Here is an 18,757-nt window from a genome sequence, read left to right on the forward strand (position 1 = left end):
GTATATAGAAATACTTGAATTTTCTCTGCAAAATATAATGGAGTAATGGGGACCTTAGATCTAAAAGCAAATTCTATTTCTTTCATAAGTATAACATTATAAAACAATTATAATTTCTTAAGGAGTAAAAAACACATCTCTCATAACAAAAGAATTATTTCCCAGATACAGCCTTCTATATGTAAAATGTGTTTCTTTGGGTTTATAGAGTTAGGTTTTTTTTTTTTGAGGGGTTACTGTTCATAGTCTTCTTTTAGTTCTCCTGTTTACCTCACACGTGCCTGATTGACATTATGATGCATTCGTGTGGAAATTATGAAAAAGTTGTTTTCATGCAGCTGTCCTGTGGTCACAAAAGAACTTCTCTGCATGAAAAGCAAACATATCATTCAGCAGACAATGGTTAATCTGTTCAGGAGCCCAAACCTATTGCTGTTCAATGACAGAAGAAAGGAGAGGGATTAATTTGAAGATGCTTGTGCATGACATATGGTAATTTCTCCATAGGAAGGAAGTGTCAAATGGTGACCTCTAAATCTTAACATTGATCTCCAGTTGTAGAATGTGTGTGCCATACGGTCCTTTTGCTTTTTCATATGATAATTTATCTGAAACATTTTCCTGGCAACGTAACTTTTTTGGGGGGGACGAGGGTGAGGGTGCTGGCCTGTCTGTTTTATAAGAATTATAAAATTTGCAATAACTGATTTTAGTATATATGGCATTTATACCATAAAACATTTTTTTAAACTCCAATGAATAAAGTTCTGTTAGAAAAGTTGGTGTATTTTAAATTGTTTGCATACATATAGTGAATCTCGAAAACTGAAAAACAATCTCAGAAAATATTTGCTTGAGTTATTTAAAAATAATTTACATTTAATGTTAATGAATAAATTGTTAGAAAAGTGCAACTGGCAATATGAAGACCAATATAAACTTTTTTATTATGTGGTACATTTATAAAATTACAAGTGTGGTTTTGCTAATTCATAATGTGTTACAGGTTTTTAATTGTTGTTTTAGAGTTATGTCTTACTAGTATACACATCATTCATCCATAATGCTAAATAGATTTTGATGTTAACTGGAATTTGAACTACATTGTGATTATTTTATAGAATACATCATTTCTCTGCTGAAGTCTTTAATGATTGTGCCCTTCCTATTAAAACATCATTTTTCTGTTTTCTGTTCACTATATTTTTGCCAACTTTGTGTTTCATTCTTTACTAATACTGAGCTTTTTTTCAGAAACTGCTGTACCTCAATTCTCTCCTTTTTATTTCTGTTTTCCTCTGCAAGTCGCTGCACCTGTCGTTTCCGCTCGGTCTGATGCTGATCATGCTGGCTCTGACCCTGCTTCTACTCCTGCTTTACATACCTGTTTCTTAGTAAATGAAGGTATTCTCTCTCAACTTTCTAACAACTCCCTTCCGATCTGTGCTTTATTCTAATTGACATGTTCTTTTTATCTGATTTATACATTCATCTCCTTTGTTATGTATGAGATCCTGTAGTTCCCATTTTATATCTTTATTTGCTAAAACCAGTGACAATGTTTCCTATAATCAAATGCTGTTAAAGAAGTACAAAGATACTGATCTTTATGTGAGGTCGATATTAGGAGGTGGATTGATTTTTTTGTAATGATGTTGGTCATGTGGTTTCTGGGATTTGTACTAATGAATTTATTTTGTATGTATCATTGCTCTGTGACAGACACACTTTGCCATCTTTACACAACTGGTTGCTCTGGCTATGGGCAAGTCTCTCAATTTACATTCTCATTTGAAATGTATTCAGATTGATGATTGGCACCAGTGATTTTAGACTGGCAGGAATTCACTTATTTATCCTCCTTCCTATTTCTGTTTCTGAATACGGCGAAAATCCATCATTTCAATTTTTGAGATTTAGTTGAGCTATCATTTTATCCCTGTGGAATTACACAAATAGAAAGTATTTTTGGAGCTCTGAAAATATGAATGGGATCTACAAACCTTTATTCCCTAAGACCCATCTAAGATTATTTATACTGCCTGGAAGCTTAATAGAACTTATGAGCTCTGAGTTATATCCTCTGTCTTCTCTGTGGTCTCAATCTTTATATAATACATAAAGGAGAACATTTACAAAACCTAAAGTATAATGTGAGATGATTTTGCCTCTTCACTAAAACTTACTGTTGTACAGGAGTGTTGCAATGTCTGTAAGATACAGGGCCCATGTTGCAGGAACCACTCCTCTGGAGAAAAAACATAGGAACCTTAAAGTATAACTCCACCTTTAGGAAAAATAATTAGGTGCATATTTGTTAAGATGTTGTGAAAGATAGAAATTTGATAATTCAAAAATAAGCTGTCAGACATTGGACCTTCTTTGGTAAGAGTCATCATTATGTTATTTGACTCATAAATATACTTTCTATGACACATTAAGATACTTCTAAAAATTACTAAGTAGTAATGTACACACACATCTCTGTTGTAAATGAATTATAATTTCAAAGATGTGTGCCTGTGTTAATTAACATAATTACAACTTTATTGGCAGGTGATGAGAATTTCTTCATGGAGAGGATGAGTCTTTAAATAGGTGGCTTGTTTCTCTGTCTCTTCTAACTAACCACACTCACTCCCTTTTTAACAATCCCAGCCATCATTTTGAATTTTGTGTTAGGGTTTTGTTGTTATTTTAGATTCTTTCAAAACATTGATTTTTCTTTGGTCACTGAAAATTCTGTGTTCACAGATAATTCACCTTGTAGTGTGTTAGTGGACCTTTTTTTTTTTTTAAACATCCATTCTTGATTATTTATTTTTAGATGTTATCCCCAGGAGGTAGTGGTAATTGATGTGAATTGTGGCCTCATACATAATTTGGGAAGAATGAGGCATTTATTGGGAATGGATTTTTTTCAGACACCTTTAAAATAGAATTGGAATGATTATCTGAGGATGCCTGTTTACCAGAACTTTTAAATGTTGCAGTGCTGTACAGTGTTTGTTTTTCGTGTAATCAAATTCCATATCGTGAGTTAGAATTTTGGAGAAAGTAACTTATTCACATGGATTATAGTGAATGATGTTTAAGATTTTATAAATTTTGGATCATAAGGTTTCTGCTGTGTGCAATGTCTAAATTCATTTTCTTCTAAAAGTTGGCATTATGTTATTTATTTCCATTATGATTGTGATTAAATATCTGATTCATTTTGTAAGAAAAGGGATCAATAACTCCCTTAATTAAAGGCCCTCTGACAGAGAAGGGATGACATCTCTTTTGGCCAACACAATGGCAACACCCAGATGGCCATGCCTTAAGTGACATGAAGCTATCTTTGGATATCTGTGTGAATGTCCTTTTGACTGACAGTGTGTTCGGATCTATAGCACCAGTACATATTTATTTCCATGCTTTCCCATCTCTTAATGTAAATTTAAACTTGGAGGTTCTGTTTGGAAATGTGTTTTTCTTTTACATTCAGATAACTCTGTGTGACAAGGCATTTTGATTTAAGATGTTGAGAGTCTTACAGGTGCCAAATATATAATTTAGGATGAAACACATATCATATAATTCTTTTTACAAAATGTCTAATATTAAGTTGAAACCATTTATAACAGTCAGTCTGCCTTTTGTTGTTATTGTTGTTTTTGACATACTTAGGGAAAGAAAAACTTTTTGACCTAGGAATTCCAAAGTGTTTGAAGTATTTGTGCCATATTCCCTTTTAACAGGATGGAGTCAGTTAGCTGCTATGCATTGTGTTATGCTGCCCGACCTGCTGGGACTGGATAAATTTAGGCCTCCACTTCTAGAGATGCTGGCTCGCAGATGGCAGGATCGATGCTTGGAGGTAAGTAGTATAGGGCTGATAAAGACAGAAAACAACAGTATTAAAAATGCATTGGTCATATATAAATTTGAAACAAAAATGGTTAATGTATATCTAATTTATTATGTGGTGGCTAATACGTATTTGTGATTTCTGTGTTTTTCTTTTCAATTACTTTTTCCATATACACTATGACACTATTTCTTAAGCATAATTTCTATACCAATCATGTATACACATGCACACATACACATACCTACCTCATCCAAAATTACGTGTTCAGCATAATCAAATCAATCAAATTCTAAGCCAATAGCTATCTCAATGGAAGGTACTGTGTTACGGTAAAAGGCTTTGGAATTAGAAGAGAGCTGGGTTTAAATATCAGTCCCACCAATTATTAACTTTGTGACCCTGGGCAATTTACTTAACCTATTGCATTCTCATTTGTAAAGTGGGGATAATAATATAGCCCTCATGGGATTGCTGTCAGGATCAAATAAGATAATGCAAGTAAAACAGTAAGTCCAGGGCCTGCCTGACACATGGTAGGATCCCAATAAGTGGTTGCCAGGATTTTGTGTTAATGAACTTCGCTGTGTTAGGTGTTATTTGTAACATAATATCCCTAGGAACTTGGGAATGTTCTATAGAGATTTTCCTTATATGTCATTTGACATATACACATGTAGCAGTTTGTATCATTCCAGATTTTTAATTTTCCAGGTCCAAACAGCATATTTATCTCTTTTTGGTCTCCCTCCCTCAACTCCAAATGAAATTGCAGCATACTAAAATTTTCATGAGTTTCCATTGAATAATATTTGAGTTTACTTCAAAAGCCAGGCATATGTAAACCTAACTTTCAAATTCCTGCTTAGATGCTGTGGAGTTATCTCTTCAATGATAAATAATTAATGAATTGATTGGCACATCACTTAATAATTGACTAGCTTCCTTGACTTCATGTCTGTGGCACTTTTGCCAAAATGAAACTAAACTCAACTCGAACAGCAAAATAAAGTTGTATGCCACCTTGAAAGAAAAATTGATAAAATTTTGAAAAATGAGTTGTTTTTGTAAAACTAAAGAGGTTATACCTTTACACAATAATAAATCTGCCTATTTGTCAAAAACAGTTTAAGCATATCTTCAATATGCATGAATCATGTAGATTTATACATATTGATTTGCATAAACAGTACTATTTAGCATAAGTACTATAAAGAAGCTCATTAGATACAGTTATACTTCTTCAGGCTAAAAAATGTAATTGTTCTAACAGAGACATTTAATAATAATTTTTATTAATTTTGTTTAATTCGAGACAGAAAGACAATGAGAGAGAGAAGGTTATCTTCTGCTGGTTCACTTCCCTAGTGTACACAATGGCTAGAGCATGGCTGAGCCGGGAGCCAGGAACTAGAAATGTGTTAATCCAAGTTTCTCACATGGGTGGCAAAAACCCAATTAGTTGAACTATTACTGCTGCCTCCCAGAGGCTGCATTAGCAGGTAGCTAGAGCTGATAATCGAACCTTGACATTCAAGTGTGAGACATGGGCATCCTATCCAATGGACTAAACATCTGCTCCAGAAATAATATTTATATAGAAATTTTAAAATTGAAAATGGTTCATTATAGTGCAAGAATGATTTGATGAATGAAACACTAAACCCAAATCTTACTAAATGTTCAAAAATAATTCTGTCCATTAAGGTTAAAATATTTTTAATGAGATGATTAATTAAAATGTCTTTGATGATATGCTAGCATCTAATTTATTCCATTTTAAGCACTTAATTCATTAGATGGTTAGTGGTTTCTGTTGTGTAAATAAACCTGGTATTTACATTTTCTAGCTTTATTTCATTATGAACTTTATAATTCCCAATCACTCACCTCATCAATTGATGTGCTTTGTTTTTTTCCATTTTGATCTGTGATTGTCCTAGGTAAGAGAAGCTGCACAAGCCCTTCTTCTAGCAGAACTGAGAAGAATTGAACAGGCAGGACGGAAAGAAGCCATCGATGCCTGGGCTCCTTATTTACCTCAGTATATGGACCATGTCATATCACGTAAGAGTTCTTGTACTTTTCCAGAGTGCTTTGCGTGCGTATATACAAAATGTGTGTAAACTCACAAACTTGGATGCTCTGCCTTTCAACAAAAGAGAGTCATTATTACCTCAAAGTGAAAAGAAGGAGTTCTCAACTTCTGTTTTTTCATTTTTCCTCCAAATTCTGTAGTTCAGGAGTTTGGTTTAAAAAATTAGCAAAAGTTATTTAGTATCAAAATGTATGCTAATGAACTGATCCCTTGTAAAATTAATTTCCAATAAAAAATTCTGTCCTATTTATATAAGCATCTGTCTGTGCCCATTACATTATTGTCCTTGTGGGTGCCAACTTCTTAGATAGCGATTTGATGATATACAAGCAGAAATGCAAGGGAGAGTCCTTAAACCCAAAATCTGGAGAGTTAGACCAGAGTACTTTCAAAGAAGAGAAAATTAGCGAGGATTTTCATGATGGGTCTCTCAAAAGACTACAATTTGAATGGATTGAGAAAATTGTTGAAATTTTTCAATATTTTTTGCAAAATAAAACAAATGTAATCATATTAGGTCAGATGCATTGAAGAAAAGTTATGTTTTGCTATCATTTTTGTCCTATTTGATTCATTCTTTGTTCTAACAAATTTAGAATTAAAATTTTAGAATAAATTATGTTGTTTATAAAATGAACTAGTTCAAACTTTTTAAAGGTGAAGTCACAGTGTAACTTACAAAAAACTTTTTGGTATGAAAATTTGGTCTCAGTTTTTAGGTAGATTCGTTTTAAAGGCCCATTTACCAATACTAGGTGTTCTTGGTGATGAAATACTCATCACGCATTACAAGATAGGTAGTACATGATTGCACAAGAAGGAAAATGGAAACAAAATTCACAAACTGTCGTGACTGTTAGAACTGGCCTAACTACTAGATGTTTGCTAATGGTTACTGAAGTGAATGTTTAATTAGCATGTGACCTTGGGCACTTTGACTTTCTTAGCCTCAGTTTTATCACAGATAATGTAGAGATGATAGTGGGACTTTATGGAGTTGATATGATTATGGAATGTTAATCTTTGTTAAGTTTAAAGAACAGTACCTAATCAATAGTAAACCCCTTATATTTATTAAATAAATTAGGATGGGCCATGTGGTACAGTGGGTTAGGCCACTGCTGGGGGCACCTGCACCATCCCATGTCAGAGTGCCTGGTTCAAATCCTGACTACTCCATGCTTTCAATTCAGCTTCCTGATAATGTACCTGGGAAGCAGAGGACAATGGCCCATTAAAGTACTTGGATTTCTGCCACCTATGTGGGAGACCTGGATGGAGTTCCTGGCACCTGGCTTCAGCCTGGCCAGCCTCAGCTATTGTAGGCATTTGGGAGTGAAGCAGTGATCAGAAGTTCTCTGTTTCTATCTTTCCCTCTCTTGTGTGTCACTATGTCTTTTAAATAAATACATAAATCTTTAAAAATATTTTGTAATCTATAAAAAAATGTAAATATACATATTTTACCTATAATTAAATCATCACACATTAACAATGCCAGTTAAAATCCTTATCTGTTGGAGTGATAATTCTTTTACTGAGTAAATATTAATTTTCATTTGCTTACTGGAAGTTCCTTGTAAGGTTTTAGGCTTAAAATTTTTTTAAAATATGTGTAGGTTTAAAAAATAAATTTCTACCATTTAAACAATGTTAATAAAATTGGGCTGAAAAAAGCTCTGCTTTTGAGCATGTTAATACATAGTCTGAAAGAGTGTTCTTTGTTCATAACTTGTGGGCATTAATGTCATCATATTCCAGAAAATGGAGTTAGGTGATCAGTTCAAAATAAAACTAATTAAATAAAAGATCCCCAAAGTTGGGAACAGACTGTGAGTATAATACTGTAGAGTGGGCTGACAGTGAAGCTAGATGATAGCAAATCACTAGACATTCTCTTCAGTGGAGAATGCTATTGTGAAAATATTGAGAAACATTTCTATTTAGAATGATCTAGTGTAAAGTGAGGGAACAGAATAAAGTAGAGTAAGTAGCTAGGAGGCTATTACAGAAGTGAATTTAGGACCCAGACTTAAATGTAGATAGGGCAGAATAAAAGAAAATGTGTAAGCCGATGGCTGACTGTATATAAAGGTCTAAGAAAAACATCAAAGATGAGTAGTGTTGGGTTCTTGTGAGTTGGGAGCATAGGTACGATGAGCAGTTGCCGTGGATGCCATTTTTATCCTGGAAGGAAGAAAATGACTTACTGACGAGGGAAGGCCGTAATATAGCCACAAATGACGCCCCCAAAGCAGTGCTAGAAATGCATATGTTGGTTAGTTGCGTCCAGAGAGGATTTGGTATAAGTGAAATAATGGTAATTCCCTACCGTTAATTGGACACCCTCTCTCAGCCAGGCTTTTGCTGAGTATTTGGTCTTTATTATTTCATTTAACAATTACAGTGACCTTATAAAGGAGGGACTCTTGTCACCATCCCCACGTCTGCTTTTGTTTTCTTTCAAGTGACTTCGTTGAGGCTGGGAGAAATTGAAGAACTTCCTGAAGGTCCCACAGTCACTTAGTGACTGTCAGATTCTGAAGCTCCTTCTTAAACACTGTTTATTCTGTCCTGTTTGCTGCCAGCATGCTTAGTTCTTTAATGAGGGTGGAATTGGAAGAATGAGCAACGATATTTGGTTTAACTAATACAGCTCTCTGTGTCCCTTCCAGCCATATTATGTCTAATAACAACAGCAAGAAAATGGAGCAGAAAAATTATTGCTGAAGTTAGAAAATTACTCTTTGCTGAATTTCAAAATTTAAATAAGAATAAACTAGATATTCTTAGGTTAAATTTAAATCTTTCCACTTACGTAATCATGTCTTTTCTATTTAATTATAGTACTCTGAAGTACTTATAAATTAATTGAATGCTGGCTTACTTAAAATTTTAATCTTGTCACCGTATTTTATTTTAGCAAAAGAATGAATAGACATGCATTTTACATGTAACTAAAACTTTACACACTTACAACCCTTGGTGTAACATTCTAATCTACTCTGGAACTCTTACACTGACTGAGTGTAAAATTAGTTTTAGTTTGCTTTCCTAGGAGCTTTCTATTTTAATAAAAGGATGTCAAGCTAAAGGAATAGGGATTCTGAACGTATGAAAGGAGAAGAAAGCATACAACAAATGAGAAATGACCACATAGGGCTCTTGAACAGATTTGCTGTCCGAAGGGATCAAAAGGTTATGGAGCCAGCTGGTGGACAGCCCACACCTGCCATTCCACGTGCTTGTAGTGAAATCGCCCCCACCATTGTCATTAGTGTTTGAAGAGCTGATCATTGTAGAAGTTACATTATAAAATATTGTCGTAGAAACTTATACCTATAGCTAGCCTAGTAATCGTCTCATTCACTAAAGTAGGCAAAATGTTAAACAGTGCATCTGGTAAATACACCATTCGTTGTACTTTACTCATTCTAGGCATCTAAAAAGATTCCTAAGTGATGTTAGCTGCTCCTAAGCTTGGTCTAAGAGCCCCTGAGCTGACAGACTACACACTAGCCTTTCTTCTTCTAGATGAGGAGGCAGAGGTTTAAAATGGATAGTAACTTTCACAGTAAGTGATAGAGCTGGGCTTATGGTAACAACTGAGTCACCTAGCCCTACTGACTGAGCTCTTCTGTATTTTGTTTAGGTGTGTTATATCATAAGCAGTCTTTTGCAAATTTATCAGAAAACCTAAAGAAAGCGATGGACCAGAGCCAGTTATTTTTCTAACTGTTGAGAGCATTAAATGAGGAACTTTTTGTAAAGCATCCAGCCTAGTGCCTAACAGACATAGTGAGTGTGGGCTGGCCACCACCCCCTTTTCTTTCTGTTGTTCTATAGTTTTTATTGCTGCTGCTTCCGAATTCGCTTTCATTTGTATTACCCAGGGATTCTGGCAGTAGACTGAGATCACTGAGGAAGAAAAAGGAGCGTGGTCTTAACAGAAAAGCCAGCTGACAGATTTTCTTAAGCACCAAGTTCTTGCTGAGCGATAGGAGAATTTTGGTGTCAGGTGATGGAGCACTGTTACTGAACCATTCACGAGACGTTATTTTATTCTTTACAAAGGTTGTGAGTGTGTAAGCTTTTGATGCCTAATTTCTGATGACAAAATTGAGGACAAATGCATTGTGATTCCTATTCTAATGAGCAGGATTCAAGTGATACATACTATATACATTCTTATATACTGACTTATCTAAATATTGTAAATCTTTTCTGAGTCATCACTCTTTACCATGTATAGATAATCACTTTTTGTTTGAAATCACAGTTGACAAATTCTACTGATTATTCTCACCATATAGGGATTCATGATATTTGTGAATCTGTTGAATTACAATTCAGAAGAAAATAGATGCTGTGAGTTATCTCAGATTTAGTTTGAGCAGAAGATGTTTTGTAGAGCCCTACTTTCTATATTTCTTGTTTGTGACATGCTACATGTAGCATTTTGATAATTGACTTTTTTATGAGGTCAAGCACCTGCTAGTTTATGAAATATACCCACACTTGCCCTTCATTCCAGTCAGTGACTTCTCTGAGGTACATGCTGCTGGTTCCTGATTCCCGTTGGCCTGCGAGGCAGAGTGACCTTCTAGGGCATGAGGTCAGCAGTGTAATTATTTCTCCTACATTGTATTCTGCTTGCTCACAGGGGCTCATCTCCTCTCTTAGTTTCAGAAACATTAAATACAAAGATGCCACTACCATTCTATAAATCAAAAACTGCCTCTTAAAGAGGGTGTCATAATTTTATGCAGTTATGACCAGTGTAGTATTAATTTGCAAATTCATCATCTCAGATATTGATAGAAAGATGTGTAACATATCGTGTTTAATACGTATTGATGTCATCAGAAAGGACAATCCTTTGTTCTTATCGAGTCCCTGCCTTTTTAGCTTCCTTTTGTGTTAAGGTTACCAGGGTTAGGCTCGTCTTTTTGTCCCCCTTGGAAACAGAATAGGATTTCTTTTGTTCAATGAAAGACACTCCTAGTAAATGTTTTGGGTTTGACTCTCAACAAGCCACTCTGTAGTACCTATTTTAACCTGGAATTGAAGTCACTTTTCTGATGATTATAAAGTAGTGGTTATTCTGAGCACAAACGTGGATGGACCAACAATGTGCAAGCAGGTAAGATGGAACTGTCTGTTATAGTGGCAGTGGGAAGGCATAGCATAGCTGGGACAATAACATAAATGTTAGTTTATGCTTTGGTAGGCAGGTGTTTTTGGGGTTTGTGAGTGGGAAGACGATGGCAGAAGGACAAGCAGCTGTTGATAAATATGATTTAAGTGTGAGCCCCCTCCCCTCCACAGGCCTTGAACTGCACAGCACTCCTTGCTTCTTTCTCTCCTTCTCTATGTTTCAGTTACTTTGAACTTTTGGAGATAGCTGATTTCAGGGAGGATTTCTCTGGATAATTGAGGTTTTGAAATCACTAGATGCGTAGACTGTTTTAAAATAATGTATTCTTTTTTTGTTGAAATATTTCAAATGGTCTCTGGCTTTTTTAACATTACAGAAACCAGAGTTGTTTTGGCCTGTATTATACAATCACCACGTGCTTATTGAAGAACGTGTTCCTCTTTATCTGAATGAAAGAGTCCCCAGATTGATATGCCTCTTGCATTTTGTATTGTACTTTTTATAATTTTCCACTGTTTATTGTCTAGTAGCTATTACCAATTTTGATTACTATGGGGCTGTTCATCTCACCCTTACCCTGATTTCCAGTTTACCACTGCCAGTGTTGTGTGAGACTAGGAGCCAGGGAACTACATTTCTTTGTGTTAAATATGCTGTTAGAGGGAATTGGCTCATAAGGGCTCTCTGATGAAAAAATAGCTCAGGTCAGTGTCAGCCCTCTGGCGTCCCTGTTGCTCCTCACTTGGCTACTTTCTCAGATGTTTTTGTGCCTCCCTGGATATGTTTCTTTTTTAGCAAGAATATTCTAATTTAAATTGGGGAAAGAAAGTAAAACTCATTTCATTGCTTGTGAACTGATAATTCTAAAATACCCCTCTCATAATATCTGTTTCATGAGTTAGCTGAAACACAGGTAGTAGTGTGTCTTACAGTTTTCACAAACTCATTGGCAGTGATTGTATTTCAAAAGGGAACATATCAAATTATGACCAAGTGATCTAGGTAAAAACCACTTCTGTGTGAATTTTTATATTGTGGCACAAAAGGGGTTGTCCCAAGACAGACTGTAGAGTGCAGAGCACACCATGTCTACCTTGTACCTGTTTGCAGTGTTTCTTTGGGACCTGAGATGCTGGTTCCTCTTTTTCCTTCAGAGTGTCTGAGCTATTTGAACCTAAGTTTAAGCACTCTAGACTGTGTGTATTTAATAGCATTAAGCCGTTCTACTTACCTCTTTTGGCCACTAACCTAATGGAATAAAAATGAGATTTCTTCCATATAAGTCACAACTATCCTAAGGAAAATCCGTTCCATGTAGCCCGAGTCTTTTAATCTTCTTGTGTTTTTTCCCCTAATATCTTCTAAACAAGTCTTAGAAATTAGAGTAGTAAAGTGGCAAGTGAAAAATGAAAGCATTTCTGGAGGGTTTGGTGATGAGACTTTGCTTCTGAGTAATAAACAGAACACACCTGGTGTCACCAAGTAACGTTGTAGGTTAGGGACTGCCCCAGATTAACTTCCTGCTGCCAGGGCTCTCTTCTGTCTTAAGTGGTTCTGTAACAATAGAGCAGCCGCCTGCTTTCAGGTCATCAATACAAGTCTCCTGACAGGTTGCCACTTTATGGAACAAAGCAAGGAGTGATGCATAAGGAAATCCACTCACTTGTTCCTCGCATAGCAGGGAGGAAATGGGGACTGCATCCGCTGTGGGACCTCATACTTGCCTCTTTCCTGCTCACCCCACTTACAGGATACTGGTAATCAAATGGCTCCTGGCACAGGGATGTTGGGGATGAAAGAGGTTGAAATAATTTCAGCTATTTCCTTTTACTCCCTCTCTGTCTTTCACAAGTCTCTATGTATCCCTTCAATGCAGATATTTGTAAGCACTCCTACAGTTGTAGTTGGTGGCAAGGCCCCTAGGAGGCATAACTGACTTTCTTTGAGTTGTTTGTCTACTTACTATCTGTTTAAGAAGTTGGAGGTACTTAAGCCTATAAAGACTGTTTCATAAAGGAAAAATACTCATTCAACCTGTGACACATTCTTTTAAAAAATGGTGTTCCAATGGAAGTGCCTGATGTACTTTCAGCTGAGGCTCTAGCACCCTTTGCTGTAATAAATGACCTAATATTAGTTGCTATGAAGACTGTTATATTGATTTGTGCCATTATTCTCTTGCTGATTTGCTGAAGAACAAAAATTTATAATGCTAATGGAAATAAAGTACTTTACAAAACACTGCACATGAATACTGGAATATGTCTTTGTAATAGAACAAGTGTCTAGTAGGCTTTTAAATATACATTTTCTTATTCAAGTACAGATTATTCCAGCACAGATATTCGGAGTCCTGTTCAATTTGTAATTTTTTTTTTTTTTACAGAGCAAAAGGCTGTGTTGAAAATCTTGTGAGGTTTTAATTCTTAGACACTGAATATGCATGTGCAAATCCAATTTTGATTGGATTGTGAGACATTTATAGTGATATTTCAGTATCTCCTTCTGTTGATTGGATATTATAAATATCTGCATTGTTTAAATAGTTTAGTTTGAAGCCATGTTGTAATCTGCATGTGACAGAATAGATCTTATACTTCGGTAGGATTTAAGGTAATTGTAAGGATATGATATGAACCTATCTTACCTTAATATTTTGATGTAATACTTCAGGCTATATTTTGTTTAAATGTTGTATATAAATCCTGGAGGTAAAACAATCAAATTATATTAAAATATTTTTGCCTTATTCCTTCACTCACTCTCTTCATCCTTTTTCTGGAAGTGTGTTATTTTATATTTTATTTTTCCTTGTGATATTGTGATAATTATCAAATCTGTTTTTTATTAAGCAGATTTTGATACAAATATACATTTTAAATATGGCTTAATATTTACAAACGGTTTCATTGTACATGACATTTTCTGACTTGGTTAATATTTTAGCACCTCTGGTATACAAACATAAAAAAGAAAAATTTTTTTTATTTGTTTGAGCACCCGAATTGACCCCAGCAAGATTGAGATTGATCTGGTTTCTTTCAGCCTGTTAAATGCCAATCCAGTCATCTGTAACAATACTTAATATTTTTGTAATTTTTCTGTATGTATTTTCTGTGCTTGTTCTATAAAACTTACCCATCACTTGAAAAGATTTTCCCTTGTTTGATTTAGAGATGAAAACAATCACAATCACCTATTTTGTTGCTTGTTGTTTTTAAAAATCGTTCCTATAGTCAATGTCAATGCTATATGCAGTTCTTTCTTTGTAAGCCTTGAGAAAGGACTTTACATTTTTCTAGGAAAAGATGATGAGGCTTCCATTTGAAATGTGTGCTTGTACCAAGGAGCGTCCAGCTTTGGGGAATGGTAGTGGAAGGAATAACTCTTCCTTCTTGGATGTTTCTGCTGATTTTCAAACAGATAATTACATTACATCCTTTTAATAACTTAGCATTATGAGACAATCTCCTAGCATAGTTTGTGGGTGCAAAGATGTAAAATTAGCTGATTTTTGAGATAATTTTTTGTATTTCAGGTATGAAGTGAAGAAGGCTTTTTGCTTACTCCCTGCTGGGGCATGGCATGTAGGGTCCTACTTACATTTAGGTTTTGTTTTTTTTCTGATTAAGTAGGAGTCACTCTTCAAAGAAAATATCAAAGTCAGAGAAAATAAACCAGAAAAAAAATCTTTGATTTCTGGGTGATAGGTAGAGCACTGGGCATTTGTAGTCTTAATTTAAAGAACAGTGATGCTTTTCACAATTTATTTACCTTTGATTTGAAGTGACCACATAGTCTCAGATGTCACCTATTTTAAAAGTGTGATTGGGATTCTGGGACCATTCCAAACTTTATCTATATAGAAACCAATGACTACTAGGGGCCAGAAGCCTTTTCTCTTCCAGTTCATCACTGTCCACTCTTGGAGAAGGGTCTTGACCCATGGTGGTTCTTGGTAGGAAGGGGGAGAGGCAGGAGGGAGGAGTTTCAACAGGCAGTTCTTAACCTTACTCCATTTTCAGCCCAGGATCTATGCTTTTTTGTTTCATAATTTCTCATTCAGATGACAGTAATTAGTGAGAAAACATACTCTGCTTCCCAAGGATTTTTTTTTTTTTAGTAATATAAAAAGGTACTAATCTACTGAGCTAGATCATTGGTTAGGAAGTCCAATGGGAAGAGAACAGCAGACTGGCACTTTGTCCTCTTTACCCTGAAGTATTTGGAGCCCCCAAGAGATCACATAGCTTCTGCACCAATCTTGTCTACATCACAGCTGCTTCTTGCATTAATGGAATGACAAATAAAAAGAAACACACTCTCTTTTTCAAACATTTTAGGGAGCAGATTCACATGTGAAATCTAAACCAGTGTCCTGGTATGTTACACAGATAAAATATGTGAAATAATCCGTTAGGTAGTTTGATTTTTTTTTTTTTTTTTTGGTGAAAAGACTTCTCTGCCTTCTGGGATTTTTCTAATACAATTGGAAACTACTTAATTATCTGATCACTAAATTCCTAACAAATCACTAAATTTCTAACAAGTGATTTTTCTGTTTCGCACAGAACTAGAAATAGGTCAGAATCAGTAAAGAGTCAGTATAAACTTTCCCTTACATCTAGGACAATTGCTAAGTCTGTTATGCAGGGCAATTTTCAGTTTCTCTATAATTCTTACAATTCTGTGTGGCAACTTGCAAAATATATTCTTGCTACTTCTGAAGAAAGTGACTGTGCCCACACAGCTTCATGGTAGGCTGCATCAGGTACATTGTGCTTGGAGAGTCCTAGCTCAGTGTGTGGTGTGCTTAAAACATTGTCTGAAACAGCTGTTTTCCAGATGCACAGCAATGGTTTTGAATAGACCACATTAAAGTTTGATCCATACCTCATTATTTAGATTTAAAATGTATAAGCCTGGCAGATTTGGATTGGCCAACTATCTTGTTTTAGAGCTTATTTATCCTTATGTAACTGTAATTGTGACGTGTGAGTGTAGATTCAGCCATCTTTAATAGTGAAGTTCTACTTGCCAAACCTCTATACTGACGACTTTGTGTCCATTTAAATTAATGAATTTTTATTAGATGAGGTTAAATTTGTTAATTTTAATTTCTTTTTTTAAAAAAGATGTATTTATTTGCAAGGCAGAGTTACAGATAGAGAGAGGCAGAGGCAGAGAGAGAGAGAGAGAGAGAGAGGTCTTCCATCTGCTGCTTCACTCCCCAGATGGCCTCAATGCCTGGAGCTACACCGATATGAAGCCAGGAGCCAGGAGCTTCTTCCAGGTCTCCCACATGGGTGCAAGAGCCCAAGGGCTTGGGCCATCCTCCACTGCTTTCCCAGGCCATAGTGCAGAGCTGGATCAGAAGTGGAATAGCTGGGACTCGAACCGGCACCCATTTGAGATGCTGGCTATGCAGGTGGCAGCTTGATCAGGCCACAGCACTGGCCCCAATTTTTTTATTTCTTTTTCTCTTTTTTCAAGGCATAGGAAGTGCAGTGATGCTTCTGTGATATGTCCTATGTGGAATCAGTAGATGCATTTGCTTATCCTACTAAAACGTTTGGTACTTCAGTTTCGATTATTTTTCTTTGCACCAAATATTAGAAGTATGTATGAGAGATTTTGCTTATATTACAGTTCTGATTGGGAAATTCTTATGTAATTAATTCTGTACCTATTTGCATTCTCTTTTTATCATTGGCAACACATATCCCGTGGCCATGTGCTGTGCCTGGGATGATCATTGTGTACCATGAAAGTCATTCTTGAAGTTTTCTATTTGCATGTCAGTGGGACAGGTTGCCTTTTTTTAAACTTTAGGCCAAAGCACATTTAAGTACTTTTTATAGAAGCAGGCTTACCTAATCGTTTCTTTTATTAATTATGTATCCAGTATCCCTACGAAGGACAGTTAAAGGGATAGAGGTTTGAGGAGAAAACAGATCAGATAGGGGACATTTCAAAGGAATTGTATTAATTTTCACTACTGATAAGTAAATCCTTTTTTCTTCTTCCTCTTGGAGTTTCTTCACAGAGATGTTTGAATGGTTTGTTAAATGATCTCCTCAAATGCTACAATATAATTTTATAGAATGGTTTCAGACAAAAGGCATGCTTTCTTCCTGTTCAGTTTTTAAAACTTTTTTTTTTTATTTTGGACTATTTCAAACGTATTTCAAAGCAGAAAATATATAATGAACTTCATGTATCTACTGCCTTAGCTACAACAGCTACTCTTTTGAGTACTCTTATTTTATTGATACCCCTTCAGCTTCTGCACCTTATTATTTTGAAGCTATTCAGGTGTCATTATCACCTTGTCTGTAAATGTCATAGTTTGCTTCTTAAAAGATAGTCTTTTGAAAAAAAACTTACAATGCTAAATGTTCAATCTAATTGTTAATATTATAATTACTCAGTGTTTATACTTCCCCCAGTGAGTCCTATAATGTTTTTTACAGTTCACTTATTCAATTTAGAATTCTAAGTCCATGCATTACAATAATTGTTAAGGCTGTTTCATTTTTTTTTAATCCTATTTAACTGGATAGGAATCTATCAGCCAACCATCTACTTCTCTAGCCCTCTCCATTTCCTTGTCAGTTATTTGTGAAATAAATTAGGAAGTTTACTGTGATGGTCACTGCCTTTCTTCTCATTATAAAGTAGTAAATTCTGATACTCTAAATTCTAACTGCCTTCTTCATTGGTTCACTAGAATACTTCTCTTAAGGAGAATCTTATCTTCAACTGTTTTATGCCCTAAGCTCCATTTCAGGAAGAACACAACAGAGATTTGAGATGACTTACCAAAAAATAAATTTATTCATGTATTCACTTATTCATTCATTTTTATTAATTCATGCATTGAAACAGTTTTACATTTTCATTCATTGTATTAATTCTTATTACTGTTCAAATTCATATCTTTGATCATTGGGAGCTTCAATAGTTGACTCCCAAATCCTTTTGATGAGACTGTAGAAGTTTTGAATGGCACATTTGCTGAGAGCTAGTCTGGGCCTCCCCCATCCTTTATGCTCAGCCTTGGCCCTTTAAGGGTATTTTGACATCACAAATGCTAGTTGAGCTCTTTGCTATTTCATTATTCACTGTTGGAGCCTTTTTTGGTTTCTACATTATATGTTTGCATTTGGATTTTAGGATACATAGAAAGCTGAGTTGATACTGATTCATCCCCCTTAAGACTGCAGAATATTTGCTTTCTTTAACTAATGTTAGATCTGCATGTTCTTTCTCCCACTCTTATAATCTTGGTTCTAAGTGACATCCATGTAATTATTTACTTATCTGCTTTTCTCCAAAGTACATGCACAACAGTTCAGAATACTGTCAACATTACCACAAATAATAGGAGTACCAAAAACATTGTGTTTGTGTTCTTATTTGTTTGAATTTGTTTTCTTTTATAGCTTCTTTCTTCTTAGTGTATAATGCACTGGTTCTGAACAGTTAAGTTATGCTTAAAGATCACTGAGAATAGTGGTCTCTGTGAGTCCACCACCAACTTGATACATGGTTGGGATCGATCATTTCATTTTTATTTTCTCTTTTGACAGAAATAACTTTCATTTATTCAAACCTTTTTTTGTCTTTCAGTTTTACTTTTTTTTGT

General features: G+C 35.2%; 1 protein-coding gene across 1 annotated transcript in view; it reads left to right on the forward strand.

Annotated features, from left to right (window-relative positions):
• WDR7 (WD repeat domain 7) overlaps positions 1-18,757 on the forward strand; it is a 376,393-nt gene that overhangs the window by 119,817 nt on the left and 237,819 nt on the right. The window contains exons 17-18 of the mRNA XM_062201720.1: positions 3,744-3,862; positions 5,797-5,920. Of these exons, the coding sequence (XP_062057704.1) occupies positions 3,744-3,862; positions 5,797-5,920 (243 nt within the window). The remainder of the gene's footprint in view (positions 1-3,743; positions 3,863-5,796; positions 5,921-18,757) is intronic.

The sequence above is a fragment of the Lepus europaeus genome, chromosome 9, assembly GCF_033115175.1.
Source record: "Lepus europaeus isolate LE1 chromosome 9, mLepTim1.pri, whole genome shotgun sequence".
Taxonomy (NCBI): Eukaryota; Metazoa; Chordata; class Mammalia; order Lagomorpha; family Leporidae; genus Lepus; species Lepus europaeus.